Genomic DNA, 12,282 nt, shown 5'->3' with positions numbered 1-12,282 from the left:
CTCACAATGGTATAGGTCCCAGATTTTTAGGAAAGCTCCTGCATATTCTTCAAATCTCAAGAACAAAGGTTCTCCACTCTCATCCCGTTAGTTATGCATTCACTCAAAAAACACTGAAATTTCTACTGTAAAAGCCAAATACTCTATTACCCCCTGGGCTTCCCACTGTGAACACAACAGAAACAGTTCTTAAACTCATGCAGCTGCCTGTATTGTGGGAGAGACAGAAAATAAATAAGTAAAGCAACAAATAAATTTATATTTACAAATAATGCGAATCTGACAAAATTGGACTGGGTGAGATGATTGTGAAAAAGAGGGAAGATCTACTTAAATAAGGTGGTCAAAAGGCTGCTCCAAAGAGATGAAATGTGAGTCGAATCTAGGCCCTCCGAGCCCATTTACTTAAGCGTGTTAACAAAACATTAATAACATGCACAACCCTTAATAACTTTCTTGTGTTTAAATCATTCCATTTTTCCGAAATGAATAAGCCCTCTTTTCTTTCTGAGAAGTTTAAAACGGAATTAAACAAAATATAAACAAATTAAGCAGAAAATACATAGCAGTCTCTTGGTAATTATGAACTCAGTTGGAAAATGAAAGAGGCTTTACGCCTGCATCGGTATCAGGCCCTGTCACTCACACCGGGAGATGCTGGCACCAGTCGCGCTCCATGTACAGCCTTTGTCTCTTGTCTCTTGGGTGCCCACACCCACACCAATCTCCCATTCCTCTTCTTGGTTTCTCCACATATCAAGGTCAAATCTATTCAGTCTACAAAAGGATCCAGAAGAGAAGAAATTCTTTCCTTAGGGAGCAGGGTAGGAAGGAAGCTGGATGAACAGTGATTAGGAATTGGGGTAAAAGAAAGAGAAGAAATGGGAAGATGGGAAAACAGGGGAAGGGACTTTAAAGCAGTTAAGTCAGAGGTGAGGGTCAGTCCAGGGGTCCCTTCAGAAGCGGAAGCTGGGATGGAGCTGGAACGTCCTTCAGGCCCTGTAAGAATAGAAATATGTTAGCATAAGAGTAGCCATTTTAAGGGTCTAGAAGCCGTTTTAAAAACGAGCTGGGTAAGGCCTAGAAAAACAAGTTAATCAATCATAAACACCGGAATAAGGCGGAACCACCCTGACAATTAAAGAATGGTCTTATCCTGCCTAACCCCAGGATGTATATCCGCCCTAACAATTGAAGAATGGTCTTATCCTGCCTAACCCCAGGATGTATATCCGCCCTGACAATTGAAGAATGGTCTTATCCTGCCTAACTCCAGGATGTATGTCTTGCAAGAATAATGTATAGCTATGAGTTAAGTGCTTTGAAAATGCTATATAAACCCTTAGTTCTAAGTGCTCGGGGTCCTTGTTGAAATCCGCTGTGTCGGGCTGACACGTGGACCCCAGCTAGCTGGAATAACAATAAACCTCTTGCTTGTTGCATCGATCTGCCGTGGCCTTCGTCTCCTCACTGGGGGGAAAGCGCAGACCGGAATAAGGCCGTTGGGTCTTACAGCCCGACTGAGAGGGAGGGAGGATATGCTAGTGTCTGAAGTCAGTCACCATGTTGCCTTGCGTCCGGCATAGCCTGCTCCTTAAATACTTGCCGGATCCATATTGGTAACACCTAGTATGTGTATCAGAGAAAGGTAAGAAAGGCCTTTGCTCACGATTCAATGGAGAAGACAGACATATCCCCAAAGGCCATAATAATACAATCCGCTCAGTACTCTTCTCCTAATGTCATTTACAGGGTTAGCTGTAGACCGCGATGACTGTAAGTGATGGGTGAGAGTTTATCCGGACCTCTTCCTCACTGCGTCTTCAATGACTAGAACAGCACAGGGAACCTAAAAAATGCTCTGTAAGCGTGCATTGCTTAAATTAGTGAAGAGGTGCTAAAACAGATGTCCCTTGGACAGTGGGCAGACTTCGTAGTGTTTTAAGCAGAAAGTTGCAAGAGCATTTCCTTCTTTTAGAATAACCCCCTAGCGGCACAGTCAGGAGGGTGGCGGAGGGGCAGGAGTAGTTAGGAGAAGAGGCGAGGAATAAAGGGAAGGTGCAAACGCTGCAGGCAGTGGTGGGGAAGACAAGGGCTCCAAATGACACCAGCTTTCCGCCCTGGGTCACAGAGAGAGGCCTGGGCATTGAGCAGCATGGATCCTGAGAAGGACTGTGGTCCTGGAGAAGAGGTTCCAGGGAAGGGCCGCCCAGGGGTGCGGGAACGGAGGAGTCCCTGAACTTAGCAGTCAGGATGTCACTGGGGACAACCAGCCCAAGGAGGGCGGAACTGGAGACTGGGTCAGTGGAGGAGAGGAGAGACAGGATGTGCTTGGATTAAGGTGGTTTCCTACCAAGGCCTGTGGTGTTTCTACCCTTGCTGCCAGAGGAACACGGCTTCAGCTTCCCTTCAGAGCACCTCTAGGTGGGGGCGGGGCTGGGGGCTCTCTGAGGACACAGCCAAGGAGATAGGGGACCCCTCACCCATGGGCTCTGCAGGACCAAGTGGGGAGGGCGGCAGCACCTTCCCTCAGGGAGTCCCAAGAATGAGCCGAATGCCCTGCCGAGTCTGCAGCAAGCCCAGGCACAGGGGGTCCGGCACTGACAGCAAGAAGGTGGACAGAGGAGGGCGGGTGTGCTGACTCCGGAGCCCCCATCTGCTGCCACCCAGAGACACTCCCTGCTGCAGATAATCCTGTCCTCCTTTTCTTCAGCCACTCCTGGAACCCCGAGGAAGGCCGGCGGGGTGCTGAGCACCTGACAGAGGGTGCCCAGGAGGGAGAGGTCCACGAAGGAAGAGGGTACCTGAGCAGAGGCGCCTGGTGGGATGGGGCCGAGCTCTGGCGAATGGGGTTCCTAACAGGGCAACGGCAGCTGCCGCTCACCCCGGGCCTCCAGGACACACTGAGAGTGGTTCTGAGGTAGTGCAGGGAGGTAGGTCAAGGGTCATGCCACTGTGAAATCTACTTAGCCTGCAAAGAAGGCCTAGGTTGTTCTTTAACTTATGCGCTGTTCTTCCTCTTCTTCCCGCCCCTTCATCGATGAAGCGACTTTGTAACCAGGACAACAGACAGACCTCCAACGTGTAAACAGACCTACATGGGTAAAGAATGCCGAGATCCCGAACAACACAGCCACCTGAATAACCCTAATTCTTATGACAAAACTTCAAAGGAATTATTAACCACCTGTATGCATCTTGCCTTATACCAACCCCTACCCAAAGGCCCTATAAAACCCCAAACCCTAAACCCTTAAGCGCACCTTCCCTCTGAGGTTGCCGAACTGCTGTCTGAATGCTTTCTGATCGTAAAGTCAATCTTTTTCTGTCTCCTTTCTGTTTCCAGCAAGTACGGAAGCAGCTGCGGGAAGCTGAGTGGGCGGGGGCTCGCGCCCTCCCACCGTCAGGGTGACCCCGCAGAACGGCGCTGGTTGATCACGTGGTTTAGCAGCCTGCGCTGAGAAGGTCCCCCGCTCTTACTCTGGGACGTTCTCAGAACATAATCTCATCCCATCCAGTGCCCCAAGGCTCCCCCAAATTCTGCAGTGGTCGGGATTTAATTCCACACAGTGCCGATCAAGTGGACCCTGGACACCAGGGGACCCTGGCTGTAGGAGTCGGCAGGGGCTTCCCCCTACGCTGAGGAGGCGTTCGACGCACCTTCCTTCTCCGCCTCCGTTCTGCTTTGCTCTCTGCTGCCTGCCTGGCTGCGCAAATACACGGTCACTTTTCCTGGCACTACGCAGCTCTGACCCTTGCTGCTCCTCCCGTGTTAATGAATTCCTTTCTTACCCGCACTCCTTTGGCTGTTCTTAAATTCCTTCTCCGTCCGGGTCAAGAGCTCTCCCTCCCTGGTCTGGGTTGAAGTTTCACCCAGCTGGCAGGAGAGACCTCCCCAGGCCAGGCTGCCCAAGCCCGCCAGCAGCCTTGCAAACGTTCCCCGTAGGACACGACCACCCCGGCCGAGGGAGTCCTGGCCACACTGAATAGCCTCGCCAGCCTGTCCCAAGAAGCAGGCCAGGGTGACAAAGCAGGTCCCATCCTTCATGATCTGGGAGCTGGCAGTGGTATTGGGCTCCTGCAGCCTCTCTGTGCCAAGAAGGGCAAGTTCAAGCTCTGAGAAAGCTCTGGTCTGGCCAAGCAGGGGAGAAGAAAGGTCAAAGTTCAGATGTGGGCTCTCTCCCTACTCACCATAGGCACACAGGGTGAAATCCTTGGTGATGCTGATCGGGGGTGTATGCAGAGTTGTCCAGGCTCTGCAGGGGCCTGAGTCCTTCAGCCTCAAGGAGGTGATCTGAAGACAGCAGCCATAGTGGGGGATGCTCAGCCTCTGCTGTAGGGTCCCTGAGTCCCAGAAACCAAGACTGGTTTACTTGCTGGTCCTGGTTGCAAAACAACAATAAGCCCTTGAGAGTGCCAACTTTTCTACCAGGACCTTCAGGGGCAGAGAGGCCAACTCCCCATGGGTGCCAATCACTATCTCCCCCACTGTGTATCCTCCCAGGATTCTTGGCCCTGCAGACAGAGAGGGAAAAACCACAGCTTCGGGGGATCCCTACCCACCCAGGACAGCCCAGGTCCCCCCAAGTACCCCCTGCCCCAAGCCCTCCAGCCTCCCCACTACCTCCAGGGGCCTTCAACCTCTCCCCTGATCACGTGATGCAACCCACCCACCCTGGCTCACCCCCAACTCTCAAGGGTGTTAGCCCCTCTCCCCAAGGCCTGCCGGGGAGCAGGGATCCTTCCTGCACCTTCTACCCCACCCCCAGGGCTGCTGTGCAGGTGTGCCCACTGCCAGGTACCTGCACACAGGAGCAGCACTAAGGCGGGGATGGGGGCTGCTGCTGACTGGGTCCTTCACCACACAGGTCAGGGGCAGAGCACTTTCCCCAGGCCTCAAGCAGACACTGAGATCAAACCCTCCACAGGACACACAGTCCACTCCATGAACACAACACAATACCCAGGGCATCCAGCTGTAGGTCACAATGGCTCCTCTGCTTTCTGGTACTCATGTTAGGATGACGATACAGTGTCCATTTGCAGCAGTCCTGGAGCTCAGTGTGACGTGGGCCGGGCCAGCTGCACTGTATGTGCAAAAGAACAGAGGACTGGACAACTGCTCGGGGCCTCCCCCTCACCAGGCATTGAGGCCAAGACCCCGAAGTACCCTGAATGCACATAACGACCAACAGAGGCAGAATCTGCCCGCATCTATTCTAGTGGTTTAAGGCCATGTCACTTGATACCTCATTTGATTCCCAGAACAGCCCTGTGAAGTAGACAGGGGACGTGTTAAACCTACTCTATTTAACAGGCTCAGAGAGCATAAAGTAACTTTCCCAGAGTCTCATCTATTAAGACCCAAATTCAGTAGATCTGACCCCAAAGTCAGGGTGCTGCCCTTGAGCTGAGCGGATGGAGGCTCTGTACTCACCAGCGTGGAACCGTGTTGTAATCATCTCTTTCCCCAGCAGGGGGCTCTGCAATGCACACTGAGCTCCCAGATGCTGCCCCGGGGGGGCACCGAGGATGATGCTCCTGGGAATACAGGGCCTGAGCCTTTGTGGCTTCTACGGCTCCTCTGCAGCCCCTTCGACCTCCACCCCATTCCCTCTCGGGCCGGGCGCAGGCACCCAGATGCTCTCTCCTTAAGGTATCCCCAGGCCGGAGCCAGGAGAATTTAGGCGTGTTGGCAAGAGCAGCCGCAGACAATAGACAATCAGGACCGGCTCCCCAGATTCAGCCAGCCTCAGTCCTGGGGCCTCTCCAACAGTGGCCTCAGGGGCAGCTCAGCGGTGCAAAGCGGGACCCCCAGCCCTGCATGTCCCCTGGGAGACAGCGAGGGGGCCGTTTCCTCTGCCGGGCAACTCTCTGCAGCCTCCTCCCAGTGCGCCTTCTACAGACCGGGCCCTGGGACCCAAACCCTCCCCCTGACTTCTGTAGACCCTTCCCTCTTCAGCATCCTCTCTAGTTCAAGCACGTAAATACCAGACACCCAGACACCCAGGGAGAAGGGGTGGCTTCAGGGTCCCTGAGTTCCACTCCTGGCTCTTACGCTTTCTAGCTCTGTGTCATTTTCCTCTCTGAGACTTGGTTTCCCAAGTTCCCCAAGCCTATAAATAAAAACCCCTTTCCTACCTGCTGGCAGGGCTGTCACAAGGCTCCTGTGACTTGGGAAGCACCCACTGAAGGATAAAAATCCGGCGCGTTGTCATTGCTGTTGCGGCAGGAGCATCCGCCTGGAGAGGACTCTGGGAGACGCCAGCCCTCCTGGTTAAGCGCAGCCTTCCGTCCTGCCCCAGATCCCCAGCGCCTCTCCACGCTGAGCTTGTCCTGCCAGGTGACCGTCAGCATAGCCAGAGCGACTCTCCCACAACCTCTGGGCCCACACCAGTGAACAACCTGCCCCCAGGCCAAAGGCCCCACCCCGGCGTCCCCACCTCTGTCTGAGAAGCAGGCCTGATTTACGGCAGGAAAGCTTCCTCCGCAGCCACACAAACCTGAACAGGGAGCAGTCCCAGCATCCCCACTAGAAAGTGCCTTCGTCTAATAGGGGTGCTTCCCACCCAAAGCCCCAGGTTCTCCCCCTTCCTTCCATCAGTCAGCTTCCCCGTGTTCATCCTCACTCATCTATACCCTCGGTGTTTCCCACCGTAAGGGAACAGCTCTGTCATGGCCCCCTGGTGACCCTGCCCACAGCTGGGGTCACAGTTAATCTGGGTCTTGGCCACATCCTGAGGGTCCCCCTGCACATGAGAGGGTGGCGGCTGGGAGGCACTAGCCTGAAACCATCTCCCACTCACCTCTGTGGCTCCCCTTGCAGGGGGCATGAGGCAGCTTCTCATGACATGTGGGGCTTCCTGCTCCATCCTCTCAGAACAGAGCTGCAATCTAGAATCTGTTCCTCAGCCACAGGGGTCCCACCACTCACCCTGCAGTCATACTGTGGTCGTACTTTCTGGGGTGTGTAACAAGGGCCCAGGGGCCTGCAACGTCTGGTTACTCCCCTTTTCACTACCTATATGAATAATAAGCTTTCTGAATCTAAGAGTGGTTCCCTGTGTCTTCACCGGCCAAATCGCTCGGGCATTGGCTTTCTTGCTGCTGTGTGTCTGATAGGCACCCCTGTTGTCTTGTTTGTAGTTTCCCCTGCTAAAACAACTTTTTAATTTGTCTAAGGAATCCAATGAAAGCATGCCCGTACATTTGTACAGATGTTATGAAGCTCTTTCCCATGGATTTTATTATCACAAGAAGGTAGTGTCCCTGTTTGTGCAAGGAGAAGCCACACATGTAGGCTGGGGCAAAACTCAGTTCTCAGAGCCTGAAACGGGGGTTCTCTTCCCACTCCAGACCCAGGGCTTCTGCTGCCATAGGTCTGGGCAGGTCCTGGGCCTCAGCCTAGTTCAGGAGATCCTCTGAGCAGCTCTACTTTACCCATGTTTTTACGATGAGCATCTATTAGCCTTGTAGTCAGAAAGAAAATTGTCAACATCACAAAAGGGGAAGCAGGAAAGGCTATAAGAATGCCGGGAGCCCAGGCCCCCAGGTCACCGCCCCCAGGTCCCTCGCCATGAGCTTGCAGTCTGTACTCCCCGGTGTGCGTGATGACGGTGGGCTCCACAGGGCCCTGCTCCCCCCCCGCCGCTCAGGTTGCTGATCTGTAGGGAGCAGCTGGGGCCCACCACACTCACATGACCTCGGTACTGGGTTTCTACCTGGTAACAGGTGTCTGGCCCTCCAGCTTGTACCAAGATTACTGTGGCTATTGTCATGGGGACTGAACAGGGCATCAGAAGATGTTCTCCACCCGCTTGCCAGCCTGTAGCTGCAGGGACAGAGTGAAAGAGCCCCTAGGGTCCCAGCTACCACCACAGGGTCTGGGTCCCCTCTGGAAGCCTCCAGGCCTGCAGACAGAACAGAAGCTGCAGGGGAAGCCTGACCAGGCCAGAGGCTCACAGCCATACCAGTCAGGTATGTGCCTGCTATTCCCATTTTATAAATGAGAAAATAGAGACCCAAAGAGCACAGATCAGAGCCCTTCCCTGCACACCACAGCGGGTCCCTTCAGCATCTACTTAATTAAGTGACACATAAGGAAATAACGAATGACGGCTGTCCTAAGGGTTGTACCTGCCAAGTGGAATGAAGAGGAAGGAGAATTCTTGGGAAGCATCCGTGGGGAGGACCTCTGCTGTTACTCTGAGTCACCCTCCTGCCAATCTGGGCAATAGGACTGGAACTCACTTAGCTCAGCCCCATCCGCAGCAGAAACTCCCTCGTAGCATCACCCTAATTCCTTGTTCAGCCACTTCTGAAACACAGGCCAGCTCCTCAGAGGCCAGCAGGAATGCTGGGAACATATCGTTCTAGAGCAGGTGGGCTAACACTGTGCTGGCCACTCGGCGTCTATGGGTGGTCGGCGGGACCACAGTTGGGATACCAGCCTATAATGCATTTGACCGGAGAGCAAGTGCAAACACCAGAGCACTAGTCAGGCTGCCTGAGTTCAAACCCTTCCTCTACCAGGTACTAGCTGTGCGATCTTAGGCAGGTTACTTAACCTCTCTGAGTCCTGGTTTTCTCACCTGAGAAACAGGAAGGGCCATTTTCTGGAATTTCATGAGGGTTAAATGAGCTAATGCAAGCAAATACCTCACTAGCAGTATTGTCAAAGCTACTTCAAGTCGCTGGAATAAGTTAGTGACTGAAACTCATCTGCATCCTCCCCAAAACCAGGCAGCCCTTGTGTAGACAAGTGCATAAATGCACCCCTTGCAGCAGCACCCACCCCAGGGGGGGTACTTCTGCAGCACCGACCCACAGTCCCCGGAGGTAGAGGATTTGAAACTGACCCAGGTGGGCTGCACAGTTGTTTAGAAAGGACAGGCTGCACACTCAGGGAGGGAGCTGGGTCCTGATTCAAACTGGGACCTAGAAGCACTGGCTACATCGCTGTTTCCTAGGCCAAGTGGTGATGCTCTTTGCCAAAAGTTGAACCAAGAAATCCTGTGACAATAGCTTCAGTGACAGGGGTGGGAGAGCCGTTGCTGTCTGTGGGAATGTGCCTGCCAAATGGGGGGTGGCGCCTCTTCCTGGGCCCACCACGGAATCCACACGATGGCTGACTTCATTTCCCAGAGCCGTTTCTGACTGCGCCCGGGGAATCATGCAAGCTGGCGGGAAGCACGCCCATGCCGGGGGCTGCTGGGACCAGCTGCACCTTCCCCGAGCCAAGCGGGGCCTGGGCCTGACGTCTGTTCTGGAGGAGCTCTTCCTTGACCGAGCAGCCTGGCTGGCCCTGCACCCTCAAGGGTACTAACTCAGCAGGTCTGCTTCCAGCGCCCCTTCCTTCCTGAGCCTTGGCTGCCCTCTGCTCTCCTGGTCCGGCCAGGCCCGCCCCCTGGCTTCCTTCAGCCTGTACTTCTGTGGCCCCTCTAGGTTTAAGCATTTACTTCATTCTGCCTCACAAATACCTGTGCTGTGTGTCTCCCCCCATGGCTCATGAGCACCCCAGGAGAGAAGAAGACGGAAGGAAATTAAGCTCGGAGTAGTGAGTGAAGGAGGGCCAACGGCCTAGTTCTGGGCTAGGTGCAGTGCAGGGGGCAGAGCCTATCGGTCCAGATCCTGTATCTGGATTCAAGGTTGGGGAAAGAGACACAAAAAAGATCAGATCAGGCCATGAACCGCGAATGCCAGACACTGTGCGGAATACATTAAACACACTGTTTCATTTAACCTTCCCAACAGACTTGTAAGATAGGTCTTCTTATCCTGCTTTACAGATGAAGACCATGAGACTCAAAGAGCTTAAGAAACTTACCCAAAGTCACCAGCTGGGAAGCACAGTCCAGATGGAAACCCAGGTTCGTCTGCCCCCAAAGCTGATGCTCTGCTGGCTGCATCGTGCTGCCCACAGGACCTCGAACGCTTAATTCCTCCCCGTAGCCCACCGCACACACAGCACAGGACCTGCACGCAGAGGGTTCAATAGATCTTTCTAGAATAGGACCAAAGAACTGTGAACACTTTTTAAGGCAAGAGCTGTCTTACTCATTCTTTTGCCATATACCTGAAATGCCCCTGTGGACAGGGGCCAACAAGAGCCTGGTCCAGACACCATGGAGAAGAAAAGCTCACAGATGTGCTTGCCCTGTGGCGGGTAGGAAAGTGAGGAGTGGAGCCTCATGGGAATCCAGCCTGTCAGTGTCAATTCTGCGACTTTGGTTGGGGACATTGTAGTTCTCTGAAATATTCCTATGGCTGCTGCATTCCCACGTGAGCCATGTGCCAGAAGATGCCACCTAATCTCTCTGAGCCTCAGTCCATCATTTGTATAAAATGGACATAATACTATCAGACTTATTTATATGTCACAAGATTGTAGTGGGGATCAGATTTCTTTAAGTAAAAGTTCTTTATAAAGTGCCAAGTTTTATGCACATTAACGGATTCATCCGCAGGCCTGCAGGAGGCCCTAAAAATTGAGGGAGGACAGCAATGAAGGCAGGTGACCCTGAGAACCATTGCAAGCTGCATTTCCCCTGAAAGAGAATGAAAGTAAAAGCTGTAAACTCTGGCGACTAAAAGCAGAACCTGGTCTCTCAGCGTGGATTTCTCAAGCACTGTGGTCCCTGGCCTCTGGTCCCCAAGCCTACTCGGACCACCAGGGGGAGGAGGGTGAGCAGGAAGAATCCAGAGGAGCCCAGCGTGCAGGCGGAGGCGCCTGGGAGGGAGTGGAGGGGCTAGAATTTCCCATGACAAGACCCAGAGCAACGACCACTGCGGAGAAAAGCCCATAACACTCAGCGGCCCACTGGCCTGCTTCCCGGCAGCCGGCGGACTGTGCTGTGCATGTGTAAACATCAGCCCGTGGTCACTTCCCGTGTTGAGAGTTCACCAGTTTTAGCACATGTAGCTTTTGAGTCACAGATGTGAAGATGAGGGGACAAAAGAAAGAAGGTGAAAGGCACCAGAGCGAGCTATTTAAAAGCCAAAGCTAACATGTCACAACCTCGCTTGAAACCCTCCCGAGGTCCCCAGTCCTCTCCAATGTAAAGTCCAGGGTCATGGTCCTGATGGACAAGGCCCTTAGTGATCTGCTTGCTTCCTGCCAGCCTCTGGTCTCGTGTTCTGTCACCAAGTCTCACATCTTGGGCTCCAATCAGCACAGACTGTTTCTCAAGTCTCCCCACACACCCCTTGTGATTTCTCACTGTTGTAAATTGCCTTTTGCAGTTCATCTTTCTGGACTGCCTCCGTCCCTGCCACCTGCCTCACCCACCCTTCCCTAACATCCCCTCCATCCCAGCCGAAGGCATCACCGCCCTGGGAAAGGCTTCCCGGAAGCCCCAGGCTAGATAGGAGCCCTCTGCTGGGCCTCTCGGGGGCCCTGTGCTTCCCTCTACTGTAACACTACCCCACTGCCTCATAAATATCTGCTTACCTGCACACTGTCCAGGGGGCAGACTCTTGGCCCCTTGGGGGCAGGATCTTCCTTTTTCATCTTTCCAATTCCCAGGGATTAGTCAGCATCAGCACACAGTAGGGCCTAGTTCCTGCATGCTTGGTGACTGCATGGGCCGACACTGAGTCAGCAGGCAAAGAAGAGTGAGCCCAAGATCCGGATCACAGCCCCGCTGGGGTTTGATGCTGCCTGGGGGCAATGCCCAGTAGGTGGCGATTCTGGAGCCTGGTACCAGCTGGACTCCCAGGACAGCAGGAATTTTCTAGCCATTTGCACTCATCTGCTGGCCTGGTCCAAAGACACTGAGGAACCACAGATGCCAGGGAACCAACCTTCCCCTCCTTGCTTCCCAGCACTAGATGCCTTGGCATCCATGCCCAGTGAGACAATTAGCCCTCCCTGGGAGAGGACAAGGGCTGGGCAAAGACACGACCCTTTTGCCAATTGTATTATATCAAAATTCACATTATTTAAGGTTTTTACTGTATTAGTGTACTGTACTTAAATGATGATACTTCATTTGGATTCTGCATATCAGAAGACCGTATCCATTTGTGTTTGCAACTTCGAAGGTCATTCCGTGGCATTACCCTTGCTAAGCCTCAGTTTTGCCATCTCTAAAATGGAGATAATAGGAGTATCAACCAAAAAGGATTGATCTGAAGATTAAAAGAGTAAACATATGTAAAATTCTGAGCACAGAGCCTCACTCGTAATAATTACTCAGTAATGTTAGTGATTATTTTTATTATTGTCAATATCTTTGCATCCTCCCACATCTTTGTCCTCTCCTCTCACCCTGTTCTCATGCT

The 12,282-nt window shown here is 53.1% G+C and overlaps 1 protein-coding gene across 1 annotated transcript; it reads right to left on the bottom strand.

The window, feature by feature from the left end:
• Positions 1-2,479: 2,479 nt before the first annotated feature.
• Positions 2,480-9,502, bottom strand: LOC130681717 (uncharacterized). The gene is given in 7 exon segments (XM_057495171.1): positions 2,480-2,937; positions 3,793-4,089; positions 4,192-4,294; positions 4,793-5,087; positions 7,558-7,801; positions 7,804-7,910; positions 9,480-9,502. Coding segments are annotated over 7 exon segments (1,527 nt in total).
• Between the last annotated feature and the right edge of the window lie 2,780 nt (positions 9,503-12,282).

This window comes from Manis pentadactyla, chromosome 19, assembly GCF_030020395.1.
Source record: "Manis pentadactyla isolate mManPen7 chromosome 19, mManPen7.hap1, whole genome shotgun sequence".
NCBI classification, from domain to species: Eukaryota; Metazoa; Chordata; class Mammalia; order Pholidota; family Manidae; genus Manis; species Manis pentadactyla.
This window is presented reverse-complemented; position numbering and strand designations above follow the sequence as displayed.